Source organism: Buteo buteo, chromosome 27, assembly GCF_964188355.1.
Source record: "Buteo buteo chromosome 27, bButBut1.hap1.1, whole genome shotgun sequence".
Taxonomy (NCBI): Eukaryota; Metazoa; Chordata; class Aves; order Accipitriformes; family Accipitridae; genus Buteo; species Buteo buteo.
The window spans coordinates 2,043,839-2,065,053 of NC_134197.1; the positions used below are offsets into that span (position 1 = coordinate 2,043,839).

Consider the following 21,215-nt stretch of genomic DNA (forward strand, 5'->3'; position numbering starts at 1 on the left):
CATTTTGGGATCCTCTGGGGCTTTATTCAAGGTCTTGTTACAACTGTATTTTCTTTTTGAAAGAAGAACGGAGCACGTCTCAGTGCTTGTTTCCCGCTTTCCAGCGCCATCCCCTCCTTCACGAGCGGCATTTTGGGGGAACCACGGTCAATCCTGAACCAGGGCTTGTGCCCACCTGGGAAGGGAGCCGGAGCATGGCTCTGCTCCTGCCTGCCCTGCGCCTTCGGTGCTTTTTGGGCTCGAGTGGGTCGGAGGCTGTCCCTGGAGCTCTGGTTTGGCGTGTGCAGGAGACTTTCCCGGGACCTCCCCTCCTGTGCCCGGGACTCGTCCGTCCGTTCCATCTTGTGTCGCCGACATTCCCAGCGCCTGGCGGGAGCAGGTACCCCCCGACCCATCCCAAGGATGGGGAGAGCTTCATCCCTCCCATTGTTGGCAGTGGGAGAAGCGGCTGTTTTTGCGACTTGCTGCGGTTTTGGGGTGCGGGGTGGGGGGGAACGCCGTGTGCCCCAGCCTTCCTCCTGGTTGGGCTACCGCAACCTGGTCAGCCGTGGGGCCCCGCAAGTGGACGCGTGGACCCACGGTGAAATGGCGAGGGGCTGTTTCATCCCTCTGCCTCCCACCGTGGGGCTGCGGGGGGTCTCACCCCTCCTGCTCTTGCACCGGCAGCTCCGGGAGCCGCATTGCACCGGGGCGGGGGGGCGGGGAGAGGAAGGAAAGAAGCCCCCACGCAGCGCACTGGGGGCCGTGCGGGCTGTCACTCCGCCCCACGCAGCGTGATCCGCCCCGCACTGCACCGGCGGGGGCGGGACGCGCCCGCCCGCTGCGGGGAGGGGCCGCGCCGGGGCCCCGGGCGGGGCCGCCCGCAGGTACCGGCCGCGTCACGCGTGGGCTCCACCGAGGGTCGCGCTGGGGGCGACGCGGAGGGACTGGGAAGTGGGGGGTGGGAGAGACGGCACCCCCCCCGTGTCCTCGCCCCGCGGCTGCCTGGGGACCGGGCCGTCCCCCTGTTTTGCTGTGTGGGGCCGGGACGTCCCCCCGCGTTTTGCTGCGTGGGGCCGGCCCCCCCCCCACCCGTGTCCCGTGGCTGGTGCTCGTGGGGGACCATGAAGGTGAAGGTGATTTCTGTCCTGGAGGACAACTACATGTACCTGGTCATCGAGGAGAGCACCCGGGACGCCGTCGCGGTGGACGCCGCTGTCCCCAAAAGGGTGAGAGGTGCTTCCCCCCCCTGTGCCGAGCGGACGCAGTCCCACCATGTCCCGGGTGGGCTGCGGGGTCCCACTCGGGGGACGTGGCGGTGGCCCCAGCGTGGGGTTGGCATGCGGGGTCTTTGCGCGCAGTGGGGTGCATCTGTGGGACCCCGCTCCTACCCACCCACCCCGGGGTGCTGGGGGGGGGGTTATCCATACCCCCCAGCCCTCCTCACACCTGACCTGGAAGCCTTTCAGACCCCAAAACAAGCAAGAACAACCCAAAATAGAGCTTTGGAGCGCGTCTCCCACATCAAGTCCCGTTTCCCAGGAGTCGGCCTGCGGCCGTGCCGCTGGAGGCAGGCAGGGAAGGCAGCGGCCAGGGTCGCCCGTCGCCACCGTGACCCCCACGGTCCCCCTGACTGGTGACCCCCTTTGTGCCCCCCTCAGCTGCTGCACATCGTGCAAACGCCGTCGCGGTTTTTAAGCGTTTATTGCTGCTGAGTCGGACGTTTCCTTCCTCTTTGAGGAACGTAATCAGGAGCAGCCAGAGGGTTTGTTACTAGCGATGAATTTTAAGTCGGCGTTAAAAGCCTCCTGGCAGCTGAGCCGCGGGGTTGGCAGCCCTGCTCGGCCCCTCGCCGTAGCGGAGAAGCCGGGATGGGTTGCACGGCCACCGTCTCCCACTGCGGCGGTGGCCATGTGCACGGCCCGTTCTGCACCTCCCGTCTTATTACTGCGAAAGCACCGGCCGTAAAATGCCACCGTCCCCGTGGGAACAGCGTGTTCCCATCCGCCTGCTCCGCTCTGCACGACAAAGTTGGCCGTGGGGAGCTGAGCCTTCATCCCACCCTCATCCTCTCATTGCTCAGTAGTTGTTGTTGACTCTGTTCTCTGCCCTGGTCCAACCGGGTCTCTTGCCCGCAGAGCGGTGCCGTAAGGGTCAGATCCTGTGCTGGGACGGGCACAGCGGGCGCCGGCTGTTCACAGCTGCGCTGTGCGGCCGTCGCAGCCGTGGTGCGTGTGTCGGCTCCTCTCTGCGCGCTCAATTCCTTCTGCTCTGGGTCTGTTTCAGTTGCTGGAAATCGTCAGGAAAGAGGACGTGGAGCTCAGAGCGGTCCTCACCACCCACCACCACTGGTAAGTGCTGCCGACGCGAGCCGGGGGTGTCCGTGCCCGGTGCGGGATGGGGTGCCCATTCCTTCTTCTGCTGACGCAGGGACCACGCGAGGGGCAACGAGGAGCTGGCGAGGCTCTGCCCCGGCCTGCGGGTGTACGGCGCCGATGAGCGGATCGGGGCCCTGACGCACAAGGTGACCCACGACCAGGAGCTGACGGTGCGTGGCCGTAGGACTGTGGGAGCTCAGCCCCCGCGCACAGATCCTGCCCCACGGGGCGGCCGTGGCTGGCGCGGTGTCGGACCGGCGGGGAGCGGAGCTGGGCGATGGCGCGGTCCCCAGCGGTGCGGCACCGTGCCGGGAGCTAACGGGGTTGGTGCCTGGCCAGGGCCGTGCTCTCAGGCTTCCCACGCCCTGGCATGGTTGCAGATGTGGCACCGTGGATTTGGGGCTGGGATGGAGCGCTGGACTGGAGGAGAAACCTCGTCCCATTCCCAGCCGGTTTAGGATTGCACTGGGGGACCCAACCCTCTCCTGGGGCCCCGCTGCTGAATGCCGTCGGAGCAGACGCGTGCAACCAGGGACTTGCCCAAACCACCGTCCCCCGGCGTGTCGGTGACCTGCTGAGCTCCAGGCAGGCGATGCCGTGGGGCTTGGGGAGGTCTGTGGGGGATCTGGCTGCTTGTCGAGGCTGGGATGACCCCAGTGGGGTCCTGACCCTCTCTCCCCGCAGTTTGGGGCCATCCGGGTGAGATGCCTCTTCACCCCCTGCCACACCTCGGGCCATATGTGCTACTTCATGTGGGAGGACGGCTCCCCGGACGCTCCGGCTCTCTTCTCAGGTATCCCAGCCTGCCGGCACGCACCCCATGGGTACCGGGGACGCAGGGCGTGCTGCCTGATTGCTGCCTGTCTCCCCCAATCTCAGCGCTCGTGGGGTGAATCCAGCACCTGGGGGCTCCCGCCTGGCACCCCGTCCTCGGGAGTGGGCCCAGGGTCCCTTCCGTGCCCAGACCCCTTTCCCTGCAGGTGACACGCTGTTCGTGGGAGGCTGCGGGAAGTTCTTCGAGGGGACGGCGGAGCAGATGTACACCAACCTCACCCAAATCCTGGGGGCTTTGCCGAAGGAGACGGTGAGTGCCCCGCATCTCAGCCCCAGCCTGGGGAGGGACCCCAAAATTGGGAGGGGGATTGAGGTTGGCACCGCTTGGGAAGGAACGCCTCTCCCTGGGGCTGGGGCTGCAGTGGGACTGGGATGGGTCGGACCCGGCACAAGGCGCACGCGTGACGCCGGGTGCTTCCCGCTGGCATTGCAGAAGGTGTTCTGCGGCCACGAATGCACCGTCCGAAACCTCAAGTTTGCCTTGAAAGTGGAACCAGAGAATGAGATAGTGAAGAAGAAACTCGCATGGGCCAAAGTAAGTGGCTGCGTCCCTGCCGGGGCAGGGGCAGAGGAGGTATTGGGTGCCAGCAGGCTTTTTGACATGTCTGGTTCCTCGGCAGCAGCGGGATGATGAAGACTTGCCCACGGTGCCCTCTACACTGCAGGAGGAGTTCCTCTACAACCCCTTCCTGCGGGTCACGTAAGCAGCGCCGGTACCTGGGGGGTACGGAGGGCCCTGCCGCGGGTCAGCCCCGAACTGAGCTGGGGGTGGGCAGACCCCAGCTTGGCTGGTCCTGCCCCCAAACTCTGCTCCCCTTTTCCCTCCAGCGTCACCCCTTCTCCCGTGGCTTCATTAGCCAGTGGGAAATCCAAGCCCTGAGGGAGGGGAAGGTGCCCAGACGTGGGGTCCGGCACTGCCCAGCACGGGGTACCCGCAGACAAGCCCCCTGTGCCCCCCCCAGCAGCCACTGGGCACAAGGATGTGACTCCCCTGTTGTCCATCCCAGCATGTGCTGGGGTCCCAGCAGGGAGGGGGGTCCCCATCCCGTCCCCCACGGTCACAGCAGAGCTGGTCTCCTTGCAGGGAGGAGCCCGTGCAGAAGTTCACAGGCAAGACGGACCCGGTGGAGGTGCTGAGGACCCTCCGCACCGAGAAGGATAACTTCAAGAAGCCCAAGGAGCGGCCCAATCCCCAGGCCATGCTTGCGTTCGACTGGGGACTTTTCAGCCCCTTCCTCGAGAAGAAGTGAGCGGCCACGGTGGTGGCTCCCAAAACGCAGCATCCCCATCGTGGTGGGGGCCTTCTCCCTGGGCTGCGTCCGTCTGGCTCTGACTTAACTCCCGTAAGACTCGGCAGTAGTTCCTGTCTTTTAACCTGCTTGTTTTGAGGCTGCTCTGCTTCACTCCCTCCAGTGCCGTGCCTGGCTCCCCTGGCCCACGGGAGCTTTGCTGAGCGCCTGTTCCCTGGGAGAAGGGAGCGCCTGGGTGCCCTCAGCGAGCAGTTAAGCCCCCCCAGGCCATTGGGCTGCGGTTGCTGCTGGTCAGGAGGTGTTTTGGAGGAGAGGACACCCACGCTCACAACATTCAGGTTGGTGGGTGCGGGAGCTGCCGCCGGTCCTGCAGCCCTTCGCCTGCGGGAGCCAGGGGAGAATACGGAAAAGGTGGGGACCGTGGTGCTGTACCCCACGGAGCAGCCAGCACCCATCAGGCCGTAAGGCTCTCCTGCCTGCAATCCTGCCGGACCTGGGTGCTGCATCCCACTTCCCGCAGAGTCAGCTGGAGCAGAGCTTTGCAGCAGCCCGCTGACCTCCTGCCTGGCCAGGCTGGTGGGGAAGGAAGCCCTCCTGGCTCTGCCTGCTCCGCTCCAGCCGTCCCTGTGCCCTTCTCGGGCCGAGGGCAGGCAGGGAGCTGCCCGGCTCCGCTGGCAGAGATGAGGCGCGGGGACTTGGATGCATGAGCAGAAGCCGGGAAGGGGACTGGTGTTTTCGTTGGCATTCAGCAGTACCTACCTGGCTCCAGACCTGGGCTAACTGAAACCCTTGTTGCAGTGGGGTTTGGGTATTTTTTTTTTTCCCCTTTTTTCCCCCCTATTTTTATAGTAGGCCAACGTAGAAAAATTGCATAGGGATTTGTAACGCAGTCACTGATGCATGGGAGCCATCCAAACCACTGAAACTGTGCAGAGTACATTCAGGTGGAGTTCAGGCCTGGAGGAAAGCGTGCTCTAACCCCCCAGCTTTGTAAAATACTTTTCAAGGTGTGACAGTTTTTTAGGCAGCAAACAACAATGTGTTGCTATGCATCCATTGCCCCTCTCTTTTTTTTTTTTTTTTTTTTTTTACCCCCCAAGATAAAGAATTGGAAAACACTTGGCTGAAACTTATATTTACGTTGCCTTGTCTTTAGAACAAGAGCTAGGGAGCAGCTGGGTCTCTTGAGCCTCTTCAGCTTGCAGCCTCCACCCTTCAGTTTGTGCAAAATCAGTACTGTATTTTATTTTATTTAAGTCAGAAATGTGCAAAGCTTTTATTTGCACGTGGTGGGGAGGTGCATTACCAACCAGCAAAGTAGTTTTCTTTTTTTGGGGAAAAAGTAGGGCTTGATGGTAGCTCTGTAAATAGCTGTGAAAAACCCTCTGAAGGGTCTGGGCTTGGGCAAGTCACTCCGTGCGGGACAGTCGCACACACTTCTGGTTTCTTCTTTACCTCAACACGCAGAGCATGTGCGACTGTCTCAGTGTTGCTGAGTTTACACCCATTCTGCGTAGTTCAAATGAAAACGCAGAGGAGCGGGTCCTGTAATCCTTTACCGTATGTTCTCATTTTAAAGAGCGCTGATTATAAATTTTATAGCTCCTAACACTGGAAGAGTTGACTTCAGGATCTTTCACACGTGGACTGTGAACTGCATCTGTTACCACTGAAGCCTGGTTTGTGGCTCTTTATTGCTTTGCTAGAAACTAGACTAAGGTTTTCTTTTTTCCCTTTGTTAAGTTATAGTGTTAGAATTTACTCCCTCCCACAGGAGGGGAAGAATTAATCCTGCTGCACAAGTTGCCTCGGTACTGCCGCCTCAAAATTACTCAGTTTAAATGTGATGGTACAGTTCATAGATGTTACCTGGGTGTTCCTCTGGCAGTGTATTTATACTGGGAGCAGAGATGCACCTGTGTGTGTTCAGGGAGGGTTCCAGAACTAGCGCCGAGTTCGCTCACGTTGATAGCACCAGCATGCAGGCTGGGAGAAATTCAAGTTGTTCTCGATACCACAGCAAGAACAGAAACCTGGGAGCGTCTGTAGCAGCTGAGGTTTCGGTATGTTCTGGGCGCAGAGTCCTCTGATGGCTTTAGTGGTGTGCATGTTGGTAACCTGGTAACTGGAGAAGAGACAAAATGTAGGCACCCCCCCCCATAATTGTTTAATCTACAGCTAATTTAGCTTTATTTATTTGTGCACTTCTGGCCTGATGTGCATGTTCTCAACAGAAACAGAATGTGTTTCTTTTGCACTGATGTACAGAGTTTATGGTCTCAGCACTTCAGCGTATTGGACTGACTCTACATTAGCAGTGGTATCTCTTGCTGTAGATAAAAATTTTATGGTTTAGCATAACACTGTGTGTTATAAATCTATGCATGGAAAAGGGCATTCCCTGAAACTGCCAACTTGCTTGTAAAATGAATAGGGTGGGGAGGGAGAAGCAATGGGAGATTCTTGCCTTATGAACACTGTGAATTCACTAACTGATCTGCAACACCTGAAAAATGTAAAGCTTTTAATTAAAAACATTAAAAAACCCCATCTTTTACACTGTTGGCTTACTTTTAACAAAGACTGGAAGAGGCTTTGAGAAGGACACAGGCAAGTACTGCCAGAGAAGCCGTTACAAGCGGCAGGTCAAGGTCGGGCAGCTTTGCTTTTTGACAGCCCTAAGCTCAAGGTCAGCAGTAACTGGGTGAGGGTTATCTTTGACAAGGGTCTGGGCAAGGTTTCAAGCTGGGCTAGATGCAGTAACCAGCTCCATCTGTTTGTACTGACTCTGAAGGAACAAAGCAATGTTTTTAGTTTTTGTCCACTTTACTTTCTGCACTGTCCTTTCTTCCTCACATAGCAGTAACTGGAAAAAGGAGAAATATTGAAGTGATTCAATAACGCGATTCTTAAGTTCGTATTTACTTGCAGCTACAGCAGTCACAAGGAGAGATTCCCCATCTGCCAGTGTCCCTTCCTCTTGAGTTCAGGTACAGCTGCACATCCTCCCACTACTGCCTTTGCCTCCCCATATGCACTGTAACTCCAGGAAAACCAATATTCAGATTAAATAGACCAAAACAGAGTTATTCATTCAGTTGTTTTTCTGTGAATAGTTCTGCAAATACCTGTATGTAAAATTACAGATAGCAAGACCGGCACACATCATCTCCAGTAACAGAAGACCAAATCTGTTTCACATCCATCTGTCTTCTGGCAAGGCATTGTAATACACTGCATTAAACCAGATGTGTTTTTACTAACCTCTTGGATTGTTCTGATAAACTGCTTGTAATGATTACATCTCACAGCCTTCTTCTATTAACTTTTGTAAAGTAACACCTTTCAGAGACACCAAGGACTTTGTCCTTCGTTGGAAAGAAAGCCAGCAATAAATTCTTACTTGAAACACTGGAAAAAATTCTTTTATCTGAATTTAAGGATATTATCCATCAGTAACTGGCTGTTGAGGATGGGGTAGATGTGACAATTCTGTGACACTCCCTACTGTGTATTTAGGGAGAGAAAGAGAGAGACGTAATTGCCCACAGTTATAGACAATTGTTATAATTAAAGAAAAAAAAAATATCACTCTAGCTTTTTTTTTCTTAATCATTCATTCAAGTCACATTTCAGCAGGCAATAAAACAGCCCTAGAGATGATGCTTCTCACGTGATCCCAGGCTGCTAGCACCCACCCGCTCTGACAGGGCAGATACTGCAGCTGGAGCTCAAGGGCAGTGGAATGGAAAAACAGAACCAAGGTCTAATTAGACCATTTATAACTAAATGAGGATGTCCCGACAGAGACAGCCATAAAACTTAGCGCTGTGAAAATACAGCAAGGCCTGGACGAGTAATACTGTCATGTAGCGTAAAGCTTATCTCAGAGAGGCTACAGTCTACTGCAAGCCAAATCCTTCAGTACCTTGATTTCATCAGTTCTTGTAGGAACAGGGTTGCAAAGGGAGCGCAATTTAGTCCTTAAAGACTGTGTGGAGGCTAGGATGCATTACTGCTTCTTTTGACGTGTTTTAAGTCAGCATTTGGTTTTTACTTACATCAATAATTATAAAGCTGTAGGAATTAATATTGTCTGCTTATATGCACATTACCTTCTCATCCCTAAAGGGAGTCAGAAATTGCCAACTCCCTGTGATGGCACAGAACTTTAGCTGTCTTTTGAGAACCTTAAATACAACTGAGTTAAAAAGGCACTGAGTATCTGTATCTGGGCTTCACAGTGTCAATCTTCACCATTTGATGTTAAATCCAGTGCTTGTTTTCTCCACTGCGTGGTACTCTGTATGCAAAGTTTTTGCAGCCTTTTCTGACTCCACGCCACCCAGCCACTGCTCATACAGTTCATTTACAGTCCGGTTCTTCTCTGGAATTTCAGTCTTAAGAGATTCATACAACCTCTCAACTTGCTGAAGCTGGTCCTTGCTGGATTCACCATCTAGCTTGATCTGACCACCTCCATTTAAACAGCCTATGTGGAACAAAGTGAGAAAATGTCACAAAGTTTGGAAAGCACTTCAGCTTTATCAGACACCCCCCCCCCCCAACTACAGTTAATTTACTCTGCACCTGCAAACAGTTACAGAAATGAAAACACCATTGTAATTGTGGTTTACTCCCCAGTTATCTAACAGGAGCAGGGCAGGCTGCGGCCCTAGAGAGAAGATCATTGGCCCAGTGCGCCCCAGTGCTAGTTCAGCCCTGCCAAGTCAGGCTGGGACGTGCCAGGGAGATGGAGGTAAGAAGCAGCCGGGAGCTCTGGCTCTCATCTTGTGCCTCCAGAAAAGGGGCAGAACACAATCTGGGTGAGAACAGCCTTGGAGTCTTGACTGAAGATAAGATAAACATGCCTGGGATAATGTTCTGGGATTGCTGTTGGGGTGGAGGTACACTATGAGTTGCCCAAAGCAGTGTCTTGGTGCTGAGCAGCCTTCTGGGCTGGGAGTTGCACGGACCCTCGGGGAGAGAGCGGTTGCTCAGAGTGCCAAGAGTGGCAGCTCAGCATCCCTTCAGGCTGGGTTTGAGCTGCCCGTGCTCTCTGCTAGCAGATTCGAAGGGAACCAGGAGGGAGAAAAAGGAAGGCTTGCACAAAGTGGAAAAGACAATAAAACAGGCAGAAAGAGACTTTCTTCACCAGCCATAGCAAGTATTCTCTAGAAGCATAACGGTCAATTTTGTGTAATTTTAGAGGAAGAATCTCCTCATGTACCAAAGAGCTTGGAAAACCAGGAGGATCTCCTTAAAAACACTACTTATGCAAGTTTTGCACAATGGAATTTAACTGTAATTACTTAAATCCTGAAGAATTTACTTCTAGGTAGGAAAATATACACACAAACAACTTTGAAATTCTGACGCTGTGATTGTCGCATCTCAAGAGTTTGAAGGCTTTGCCACAACATTCAGGATGTGAGAAATTGCCCATTGTTCTTATGTTTTAGGTATAGTTTCATATAGCTTTACAGCTATGGATTCTAACAGTGAAATCCCTGTGCAGTCTTACCTGATGGGCAGGCCATGACTTCAACATAGTGATAGGGTGATTTCCCTCGTTTCAGCTTTTGCACTAAGTTCTGTATGTTTCGAAACCCATATGCCAAAGCAAACTGGAGCAGGACTACTCCATCCTTCTCCAGTGTCACCTCCTGGAAGTCCTTGTTTCTGAGGAACAAGAGCAGAGAAAATGTCTTATCCAAATTAACTTCTATTTTAAACTTCAAAGAGCCCTGTGCTAAAACAAAGTTCTTTGTGAAATCTTATTCAAGAAAGCTGTCCTAGTTCTTTGCCACCCAAACAAAACAGATGAAGGAACTAGCTTACAGATCCTTTTCCACTCTTGTTTGAGGACCTGCCACCTGCACTGAGTTTGCTGAAGAACACCTGTGTTGAATAAATCCTTAAAAGCTAAGCAAATGGAGCCTAAACAAAAGTTTCATTGTGATAGGCCTTCTGAGTTGGCTTCAGCCAACTCATACATTAGTGAGGCCACTAAGGAAACTTTTAAATTGCAGTGGGTCATAAAACCAGGGAGCAAATCATTATTGAAGGCTTCCAGACCCCTAAGGTTAGTGGAAATACCTGTTCCTGATAAAAGAGTAAGTAATTTGATTTTTATCAAGTATTTCATATTGAGACTCAAGGGGACTGTTTCTAGACTGATTCTCTAGACCAGAGAATCCTAAACATAAATATTGCTAATCAGGGATATAATTCATTACAAAGGATACATTTAATATTATAACTGGGAAGCAAGAAGTAATCTCAGCTGAATAAGCTTCCATGCCTAAACTCAAGTGACTTGTTTTGTCTTACCACAACATAGTTAAAACAGAGCCCCAAAGCCCTGACACAAGATTTTCTGTTCTGTGATAGTTAGATTGGTAAGAAATCTACTTTATTGGTCTGATTGCAGGTGAGGAAGCCTAGATCTATGTGAGCTCTGTCTTCTAAATTACTCTAGAAATTGTCTGCAACTTGATACTGAGAAAATCCATCAGGCCAAAATAAAGTGTGTGGGTGGTGAAGGGGCCAGAAGTCTCCAAGGGAAAGGCTGTGTGGAGCACTGGCTGATTTATTGCTCAGCAACTGTGGGAGTGAGGAGCCAATTCCCATGCCTTTAAGTAAAATGTTTAACATTGCAAAGAAAGTTTCAGCCTATCAGCAAGATAACAGCATGAACAGAACAGCAATAAAAATAGTGATTTCTGTAGGACTTTGAACTTCTTACTTTAAAGGTTTGTACTGAATTGTATCCACTTGAATTCCAAAGAGCTCTTTGGCTGCATGCTTGTATATGTGCTCCAAATAACCACCAGAACCACCTCCCGAGTGGCTAGTGAGCTCCTCTTCTGCAGCACTACTAAACCTGGGGGAACGGAAGAATGAAGCAGTTTTGGGGGAATCTTTGTTAAAGCAGAACAACCAGCACAAATGCAAAGGTCCAGGGGACTCAAAAGCAACAGAACAAGCCACAGACCAGCTCCCTTTGAGCTCCTAGCTTTTCCCTTTCTCCTGGGAACCAACTATTTATAGCTTCAGAGCCCAGCAGACTTAACCCTGTGCTGCCTAGCATCCTTTGGGTCAAGTTCAGTGGAAATACTGTCATGTACCACAAGGCCTGACCCATGCACTGCCAACTTAAATCTTCACATATCAAAAATATGTTTGGGAATGTTTGAGTTACAAGGGCAATTACCTGACACGCATATTTTGTTAGCTTCCTGTTTAATACCTCTACAAACATCCTGGGTTACACTTGGAAATGGGAGGAGGGAAATAACAAAGCAATGGTGGTCTGGGTCTGTGCAGCCTAAGCTTCTCTTGGAGAACACAACCTAGCAGAAGTCCCGTCTCAGCCAAGAGACATCTCATCTGTGCTAAACCTTTTCTGCAACATCAACAAAAGCAGAGTTCATTACTGAAAGTTCTAGTTCTGTGTTACAACACAATTTTTGACACCAGCTACTTTAGATGTGGTTGCTGGTACATGAGAGAACACTTCAGGGAGGTATCAGTGCTATGATCACAAGCCCAGAGAGATTAAATCCATGTTGCTGTGGTTTCATGTGCTTAAAGTTAGGTAACAAAGGTGAACAAATCTAACGATGCCAGGACATTTGCTCCGTACACGGCTGTCCTTGGTGGGATCCTGGTTCAAGTTCAACACATTTTTGGTGTTGAACAACTATGTTAACGTACGTTCTGTAATTCTAGTTCTGCACAAATAATTCCATCTCACTGACATGCCAAAACACAACCAACTATTCAGAGGTCAAGATAATGTTTCCTGAGAATAGCTCACCAGATGGAAGCCACAACAATAGCTTTTGTTATGAGAAAGCAACAAGATGAGGGATCTGCTTATAAGCACTCATCAGGCAGTGACACTTGCATTCTCCTACTAGCAGCTGCAGAAGGGAAAACACTTGAATTCAGGCCAAACAGTTTCAAGTCAAATCGAAGATGTTGCCTCTTGCAGATAAAATCTTAGCTTTGGAAAAACTGCAGAAGGCAACACTTTAGCCTGCAATCACCCTCAAACTATTTTTAATTTGATCTTGTTTACAGGAACTGAGCTTCATTAACAAAATGTTTCAGTGTGTCTGGCCTCACGTACTGCTATTCTCTTAAAATGAGGCTGCCAGTAAGCTTCAGTGCTGGCCTGGAGCAAACGGTTATACCAGCAAAAGTCCTGGGATTTCTGGCGCTTTATCTTGTTCTTGCTGCCAAATGTAATAACCTCTTAATGGGCTTTTCCACGTGCTGGAGGATAAAGCAGAACAACAGCCATTGGACTGCTTATGTGAACGCTCCAAGTTCTGAGGAATACGTGCCGTTTGTAACCAGTCAATTTACTGAGTATGTTAAAGCTAGCAAAAGGTTATAGAGGCACTTTATCACCACAAGCATGAGGCCTGGTGCTCAGAATCTACTCCTAAGAAGTTGGCCAGAGATTTTTATCAAGTAATTAGACATTCAGTTCTATGTTATAACTGACACTTCCATAATGTCATTTCCTAAGGGAACCCAAACACTTCAGAATCTTTTTTTCTCCTCAATTTTCTGTTAGGGGTGTAACAATAAAGCAGATAGAACAGAAGTACTTGTTTAGATGGGCAACTTTTGAAGTCGTATTTTTGGAACTCAACCATGCAGACATTTACTACAGCTGAGGATACTCTTCTTTTTTGATCTGAAAGCAATCTGTGCATACGCTATGTCAGAAAAAGATACTTAATCCTGGAAAAAGTGTGCATAAATAGATCTGTGCTAGTAAATGTGTTATGTGAAACCTACAACCTACTGATCCACTGAACTGTAGCAGGCAGAAACCGAGGCTCTGGGCATGCACGTTATTTTAAATCTCTTTTTTAAATTAAGTATCCCTTACATGAAAGGGATTGGACAGCAATAGACTGTCTCTATCTCACATTCTCCTTTTCAGAAGCACAGGAGTGATCTAAGTTTATAACAATTAAAACTAATTTAGGAAATAGGCTGCACGTAAGGACACTTCCCTTTATAGCTGTCAACATACATGTGCTGATGAGACAATTCTTGAGCAAAGGCAGCCAATGGCACTTGGCTGTACTAGAAAGTCTTGAAGCCTATTTAGAAATAAACCAAATTTCAAAACAAAAGTGTCACATCTCCAAGGGGTACAGCTGAAAACAGACTAGTGTCACATTCTAATCATGTGCTAGATGCTGAATATTTGGGGTATCAAAATCTCTCCTAAAAACTTAAGGAGTCTGAGCTATAAATTTTTGAATCATATACTTTATCATCTTTTATAATTTTTAAGGTTGCCACGCATGTAGACTTTCTGTTTATTAATGTGCAAAGTTCTACAAAGACATTTCTTTTCAACTGAAGAAAAGAATGCTTTGGTTTAGCGTTCAGTGCGGAACCACCACTGCGTGTCAATTTAGACGAGTAAAATGTGATTTTAATGTTTCCGTAGTTACTTAGATCTCTGTGCAGTTGTCACTTAACCAGATGTTACTTTTCAATTGAAGCAACTAAAGTCTCATCTGGTTTGCACATGTTTTAGATCTCTTTTTTTTTTTTACACACAGAGACTCCTAGAGATCAGTTGAGTGACCTAAATATTTCTTATTTATGCTTTAATTCTGGAATCCTTACAGTGGCTCTGATAGCTAGCAACAGAGACAAGCAAACTGAGTACAGTGCAGTAACAGGCTTTGTTTTAGCAAACTCTTTTATCACTGATCTAGATTCTTTCACTTTTCAAAGTTTGCAGGTAGATTTTTGTGGGATTCCACCAGCTATACTGCGAGTGACAGTAACTGAAGTAAATAACTGTCGTGCAATTTGTACTTCTCTGCATAATTATTTTGCCGTTACACTCTTACAGAGCTAATTCTAGCAATCCTGCTGATTTACAGTGAGAGCTGCTAATCCTTGGACGACTAAAATCTAGAACAAATAGTTACAGGTTCTCCAAAAGTGGAAATTCATTGATACTCTGTAGATTAAGTATTTTAATGCACATTTGTACTGATTCAGTGACACAAATCAAACGCAAACACATGCAAATTTTGTAGAACAGTAGTGGAAAGGCAAATTCTGTTGAAGAAATCTATAAATACTGGATGAAAAAGAACATGACTGAAGATGCAGATGAGATTTTGTTCTTACATGTTATCCAACGGAGCAGGATCTACATCTGATAGAGATACTCCTTCTTGTTCCAACAACTTTAGCACTTCTCCTAAAACAGAACCACAGACATAAAAAGTTCTTATTTTTGGGATCAAGGAGAACAAAATCCATAGATCAGTATATAAGACTGCATCTGCAATTTTTACCAGGACATGAGCTGCATTATTAAAGTGTAATTATACAGCAATATTCATACACTACACCCTCTATTAGAGACAAAGAGTTATTAAAACTAGCAAACACCTTGCTCTGAGGCTTCCAGGTATTAGCCGGACTATCTCTGGCTCTGCTTACCTGTGGTGATTACACAGTCCACATCACGAGTTTGGTACTGTTCGTTGAAAAAGTCCGGCCTTGAAGCCTCTAGCTTTTTGTCATAACAGGGCATCACTGTTACGTGGTATATCTGGTCAGGTGTTAAGTGCTGGAAGAAAGACAAAGCTGTGCAGTTGGATTGGCCAGTATCAAACCTATCTTGAGGGAGGTGTTTTCCAGGTATGAACAAGAATGATGAAACCAATGTCACCATGCCTCTGGAAATACTCCCCACTATTAGTGAATGTTTATTTTTTTTATATATACACACACATACATTTATATACACATTAAATTATTTCTCTCATAGAACCCAATTTTAGTTTGTAGCAAGTGTCAGTAGTGTGGTCTTTTACCGGTTTCCCCTCCACCTCCTTTTGCTAGTGCAGATGATGAAGACACAGCCAGTCAGTGAGGTGAATTCCTAATTATGCAGTTAGAGAATATAATTCCTCCATAATACTAAACCCCAGCCCCTGCATCAGCAACTAAGAAATGATCTGGAATCACACAAAAACCTCATGACCATCCAAGAAATAAGCACAGGCTGAGGAAACAAGTCATTGACTCAAGGCCATTGTTTCAGTATCTTGTGCCAAACATTCTTAGTAGCTGCCAATTTTTGTAACAAGTATGCAGATGTCAGCATTTACTTAATGCAAGTGTTAAACCACTGCTCATTAATGGATAATAAATCATACAAGCAGAATTGGTGCTTAAGTTTCTTACTGGACAAATCTAGGCTATCAGTATAACTCTAGTCTTCAAATATCAAATTTACATTTGGAAAGATTCCAAAGGTTAAAGACTGAGAACAGACCTAAGTCAAACTGAAACAGAACATTAAGTTGGGAACGAGCAAGTAATTTTTAGACAAGACATGATCTGCACGTATGTGCTGACTGAAGTTTTGTCTTAGGATAATTTATTTTAAGTTATTCACCAACTTTAAACAACATGAAAATACCACACACAGGCAAGATGACAGCACAAAGACACTGAAAAATAAGTTTCTCTTGCCTTTCCAAATAACATGCAGAGGTTTTAAGTAGTCCATGCAGCATGTGCTTAGCATTACTACCCTAGTTGCTAACTTCTTGTTAGATAAAATAAAAGTGAGAAAGATAATGCCTTTGCTGGCTTCTGCAAGATAATTTTTACCTTTAAACTCTAATGTATAACATGGAGCAAAATAAAAAAAATATTAGGTTAAAGCATTCAATTTTAGCAGTTTGCCATTAAGCATAGTATGCTTCAGACCCTTACCTGCTGTTCTGCAAAATGGCCCTTAATCAAGGACCCCATGACCTGCTGTGGAGACTTGGTGGTACTGATATAAGGAATTATGAAACTGCCATGGGTTTTCTCTGCATAGCAGATCCAGCCTGGTAAGAGTGTAATTAGCAAATTAAATTAAAAAAATAACAAGCGGCCCTTCACTCTGCCCACCATCACTCCAACCCCAGGCTTAGTACCCATTAATAACCATTTTCAGCCTCACTTCAGCCCCAAAAGCAAAGGAAGTGTAACAAAAAGCAAAGGAAGTGTTTTAGAGATCATTATGTAACTGTATAGATCACTACTGCTATTAACACCAAGATCTCTTTGTATTGTGAAGAGAGTAAGCCTCTAAGTAAATTTATCCATTTAAATTTTCTAGTGTACTATTCGTATGGCATTTTATTATTTCCATAACTAATTTAATACCATACCTGGACAGGCAGAAGCTAGCATTGGCAAAGCCTTTTTGTCTTCAGATTGCTTTCGAAAGCGTTTTACAAACTCTTGTTGGCTCTCCAGTAGGCTGAAGTTTCTTGAGAAAGTTGTATCAAAAACGTAGTGCACACCTAGGCAGTACAGCATCTGTGTTAAAATTCACAAGACAGATACAGCAAACTACAACAAAAACCCTCCAATCAAACCGGATTCAAACTGCACATCTTATTTACAAGTATCAATCCCTGCAGTTGAGACTGAACCTTTTTCCCTAACACGTCAGCACAGTAAGACGAGCAAAACTGACAGGAGGACTGCAAATCTAAAATTTAAAGTTTCTTCCTTCCATCACTGCAAGTTTATTATGTGACTGAAGTTGCAGTTTGCATTTTAGCTAATGCCAACTGTGAAACATTATGAGTCCATGAGGAGGTTAAATCACATCAACCTTGTGTGCTCATAACAGTTGTGCTTAACATATACCCCAGCAGTCCCCTCTGTGATTAACAGAATGCAATACCACACTTGCCTAAACTCTTTAAGAATGCAGTCAACTTCTTTGCTGTTTCCAGAACATCCATTTTACATCTTGCAGCTAGTGAAGCTCTGGATTGTGGTGAAACAGAAACCACCACCAATTTCTGTTCATTGGGAGTGGCAGTCTTTGGAAAAAAACAAACAACACTGTTCAGACAATATTAGTACAGCACATGCAGAACTTTCAGCACACTAGAACATCAGAAAGTGTCTCCCAGCTTAACTCTGAAGTCAGTAACTTACTACATGAAAGGTCCTTTCCAAACCCATGATTACTTTTTAAAAATTGGAAAAAAACACAACAGTGCACCGAGAACGTCCTCAGATCTCTGAAACTAATTTTTATGTGCACTGTTTCCACATGTGCTTCTGCAGAAGCAACATACCAATCTATTAAGACTTTCAAACTCTGCAGCCTACCTAGCCATGACTTGTCACCTACCTTGTTAAAAGTTAGCATTTTGCAGAGCTCTTCGTGGCTCTGTTGAGTGATTAAAACACTCTCTGCTGATGTAATGCAGCCACTACAAGCTAAACAGTCATTCAGAGTAATTTTAGCCTTTTCCAGTTTTTGTGCTCCTCCATCCTATAAAGAAACAGATTAGACTCAGTCTGATCACAGTGTAGAATTAGGTAGCAGTTTTCCCACCTTTACTATATTTAGTAACAAAGATGTTGCCCTTTTTATGCTCTTGGTTTATCGTTAAAAAAAAGTATCTTTTATTTTTAGAAAGATGAGGCGGAAGACAAGTATCTCTGAAGTTTGCTGGTTTTAATAGGATTATTTGGCATGCAGATGCAAATATGCTGAGGAACTTCAGGAAAATTTTAGCAAGACCAGGAACATAACTTTCATCACATACAGAACATTTGCTTAGGCCACTACTATTTGTGCTATCTGGTGGACTAACATTGCTCCAAAACACTGAAATTATACTATCCCAGAAGCAAATAGGGCCTATCTTGCTTGGTTTTTCAACTTGTGGATGGCTGAAGACTGGGTTAGCACGGCTAACATGCTACAGATTGTAGCTGCTATTTTAACCACAAAACTGTAGACCACAGAGATCCTAAGCCTTTAAGCACTGATCTCCAGTGCACATTGAATAATTACCCTGGAGAAAGCATGCCAGCTTTGTCACCTCTATCAGATGCTGCTCATGTTATTGAATAGTACCGGTGCTGTTTCTTCAGAGGAACTTGAACTTCAATCCTTCTAAATAGATTGTGTAACCAGACTATAAGCTCGCTAACATTTTTAATTGATAGCGAGTGTTCTGCAATCTTTCTGTGTGCAAAACTTATGTGGACACTGATGGGAAAACTGTATGGCAGCATATCAAAGACAGTGTGTGGCTTGCCACTGGAAGGAAATACTTTTCAGAGTATTTGACCTGAATAAGTCAGTTTTCCCATGAGACTCTCCTCTTGAACGTCATTTCTCAATAAAGTCAGAATCAGACCGAGTAATTAGGTACTACTAAATTAAAATTTTAAAATAAGAAACGAGACACCTTTGGAACTGCTGTATCCCCCTTTTTTAAGTCAAAAGGTCATCATCTGGCTAAAGTTAAAAGCACCATTTCTAGACGCATTCCAAGCTTGGTTAACTAAGAAATGCTAACATTTTCTCTGTAAACTGGAAAATTGTTCTGCAAAACTCGGCATTAATTTTGGAAGCCGGAGGCTCATGAACTCTGCAGGCTATTTAACAAATAATTTGAAATATTATTAAAAAAATCAGGGCAAAATTTAAGAGTATCTAATTGAATCTCTTTGTAAGTGAGCACTCTGCTGTATGACATAACGCAATAAGAAAAGACATTGTCACAAATAATCTAGGAACTGCTAATACCTAAGTATTGATGGCAAAACAGACTTCTCAGCTTATCTGCTCGTATCCTGAAAATCATCGCTAATTAATGTCAGTGTTTCAGAGCATAAAGGACTGACACAAAATTGAAATTACTGCTCATAAAACCAGGTAATTAAAAAGATGGACTTTGGAAAAAAGATACAAAAATGCTGACAGGAATAATGACACTTTTCTAACATCTTGGTCCTCTCTGAGGCATTAAATAGCTGTAGACTATTCAAATACTTAACAATACACTCAGGTTTTCTGGATATTTTACACAATAATGAAGAAAAATCACACATACCTGATTGATCTGGAAATAGCTTCCATCTGCTTCAATTCTGATCTTAGCTGCTGCTTTTCCAGGCTTTTTTTCCACTTTTACAGGTTTGATACATTCCTGAAGGAGAAATAAAGCCCGAAAGTGAGGAAATGAGCAACAAAGAGGTAGATTTAATAGAAACTAGAATGATCAAATGCAAACACTAGTTCTAGAGTGAATGCCACTTACTCTCCCTTAAGCTATGTTGGATTTACTTATGGCATCTATAACCACCAAGGGAAAATGTAAAAGCAAAAACTCCTTACCCCTTTTTTACAGAAGGAACACTTTTCCAGCATCATACCAAAACCAGAGGACAATGTTGCTGTTCCTTCTGAAGAACACAGCTATGCTTTACAGAGCCTTGAAAGGAACAGAGGCTTGCCTGCACAGTCCTCCTCGCTAAAATCTTACAGATGATCCTGCATTCTTCACTGCAAATTTTAACCGATGGAGGCGTGGTCACTACAGTCAACATGTGGCTAGTGCCAATGAAGTTTCATTTAATGTCGAAAGGACTCTGACGACCTCAGATGGACTGCTTCCACTCTTCTGTATTGTTCTATGATGAAGTCTCAAGGGTGTTTGCGTTTTGTGCAATTTTTACTGTTTAGGCACCTTATGACTCCTTGTCCTACTTCTACAGCTAGGATTCTCTCTACATTTTACCGTCCTTGCTCTGCCAACATCTTCAGGTTCCCCCCCCTAAATTAATCCAGCTTTACTACATTTTGCAAGATTCAGAGACTAGCAGGAACAAGTCATTATGATTCTTCAGTTACGCTCACCGAATAAAACAAACCATGATCTCTACTCGAAACAGAAAAGCAGGTCGCATTATTTATGTGAAAGACTTCGCTAGGAACCTCAAGTACTGCAAGGAGAGTTAATGGGGTTTGCTATGCTCCATTCCACTGATCTCATTTCAGGATAGTTCTTCTGCTGTACTTGTCAGCAAATACATCTGGGATTACTATTTTGTACCTGCTAGTGCCTGAAGACTCTGGAAAGAACAGTCTTGACCCGTCCTTGCTGCTCATTCCCACCTCTCTGCCACCTGCTCCTGTACACTGGCACAAGTGTGGATGAGCAGTGTGCAAGGAAACTTGTTTAGGCTTAAACTTTTTTTTGGGGGGGTCTAGATTAACATTTACTAGGGCAGTTTCCAGATCAGGGTGGGAATGACCGAACAGCTGCTGGGCGAAGGTTTTTCTCTTCAGCTGCTTACAGAGGCTTGCACCTCAGCATTGCCACCCTCTCTATTCCCTGCGCGCTGGCTGGAAGTAGATGGCGAGGTATCTCCGTGCTTTTTCCCTTTTACCGTTGTATTTAACAGCACCCGAAGGACGTCTGACAGGGCCGCCCTTGGCCCCTTTGCCCCCGTGCCCCCCCGCCGTGCCGTTTCCCTCACGTTGCCAGCCCGAGGGGACCCTGCCCAGGCCGAGAGCTGCCGTCCCGGCCGGCGGCACGGCCAGGGCTGTCACCCACCTCCCTCCCCTCAGCGCCATCTTCTCACCCTCCCCGGGCGGCGCTGGCAAGGCCGACCCCGCGGCTCCCGGGGCGGAGGGGAGGGCAGGGCCGGGCTGCCCCGTCAGAGGGCCGCGGCCTGTCCCCCCCGGCCCCGACCCCAACCCTGGCCGCCCCCAGCCCGCACCCACCTGGGAGGGCCCGATAAAATCGTCCAGGTCCGTCAGCTGCAGCACCCCGCTGAAGGGAGACGCCATGCCGGCCGCGCCGCCGCCGAGCGCGGCAGCCCGCTGGAGGGGCGGAGGCTGCCACACTGTCGTAAAAGGGCAAACGCCACACTGCCGGAAAGGAAG

The 21,215-nt window shown here is 47.4% G+C and overlaps 2 protein-coding genes across 4 annotated transcripts; one reads left to right on the top strand and one right to left on the bottom strand.

Annotated features, from left to right (window-relative positions):
• The first annotated feature begins 67 nt into the window (after positions 1–67).
• Positions 68–7,391, top strand: LOC142045289 (hydroxyacylglutathione hydrolase-like protein). 3 transcript variants are annotated; one of them, XM_075058611.1, is made up of 9 exons: positions 68–379; positions 1,134–1,208; positions 2,266–2,330; positions 2,410–2,527; positions 3,042–3,150; positions 3,338–3,441; positions 3,625–3,726; positions 3,812–3,891; positions 4,276–7,391. In XM_075058611.1, the coding sequence occupies exons 2-9, from the start codon at positions 1,143–1,145 to the stop codon at positions 4,439–4,441; spliced, it is 810 nt and encodes a 269-aa protein (XP_074914712.1). In that variant the 5' UTR covers positions 68–379; positions 1,134–1,142; the 3' UTR covers positions 4,442–7,391. The 3 variants fall into 3 exon arrangements, with proteins under 3 accessions (XP_074914712.1, XP_074914710.1, XP_074914711.1); XM_075058609.1 differs by lacking the exon at positions 68–379 and having other exon boundaries at positions 980–1,208; XM_075058610.1 differs by lacking the exon at positions 68–379 and having other exon boundaries at positions 980–1,208; positions 3,815–3,891.
• A 140-nt stretch (positions 7,392–7,531) lies between these two features.
• On the bottom strand, positions 7,532–21,160 carry CIAO3 (cytosolic iron-sulfur assembly component 3). The gene is made up of 11 exons (XM_075058596.1): positions 21,054–21,160; positions 19,378–19,473; positions 17,658–17,801; positions 17,208–17,340; positions 16,675–16,809; positions 16,229–16,347; positions 14,942–15,071; positions 14,624–14,696; positions 11,190–11,327; positions 9,966–10,123; positions 7,532–8,933 (listed from the first exon to the last, which is right to left on the bottom strand). The coding sequence occupies exons 1-11, from the start codon at positions 21,117–21,119 to the stop codon at positions 8,695–8,697; spliced, it is 1,431 nt and encodes a 476-aa protein (XP_074914697.1). The 5' UTR covers positions 21,120–21,160; the 3' UTR covers positions 7,532–8,694.
• Between the last annotated feature and the right edge of the window lie 55 nt (positions 21,161–21,215).

Coding starts and splice junctions, on each gene's coding strand:
- LOC142045289 (XM_075058609.1), top strand. CDS start 1,104: ATGAAGGTGAAGGTGATTTCTGTCCTGGAGGACAACTACATGTACCTG. Junction 2,331..2,409: donor CTCACCACCCACCACCACTG/GTAAGTGCTGCC, acceptor CTGCTGACGCAG/GGACCACGCGAGGGGCAACG. Junction 3,727..3,811: donor AGAAACTCGCATGGGCCAAA/GTAAGTGGCTGC, acceptor GTTCCTCGGCAG/CAGCGGGATGATGAAGACTT.
- CIAO3 (XM_075058596.1), bottom strand. CDS start 21,119: ATGGCGTCTCCCTTCAGCGGGGTGCTGCAGCTGACGGACCTGGACGAT. Junction 15,072..16,228: donor GCCATTTTGCAGAACAGCAG/GTAAGGGTCTGA, acceptor TCTTTCTTCCAG/CACTTAACACCTGACCAGAT. Junction 8,934..9,965: donor AGTCATGGCCTGCCCATCAG/GTAAGACTGCAC, acceptor TGTTCCACATAG/GCTGTTTAAATGGAGGTGGT.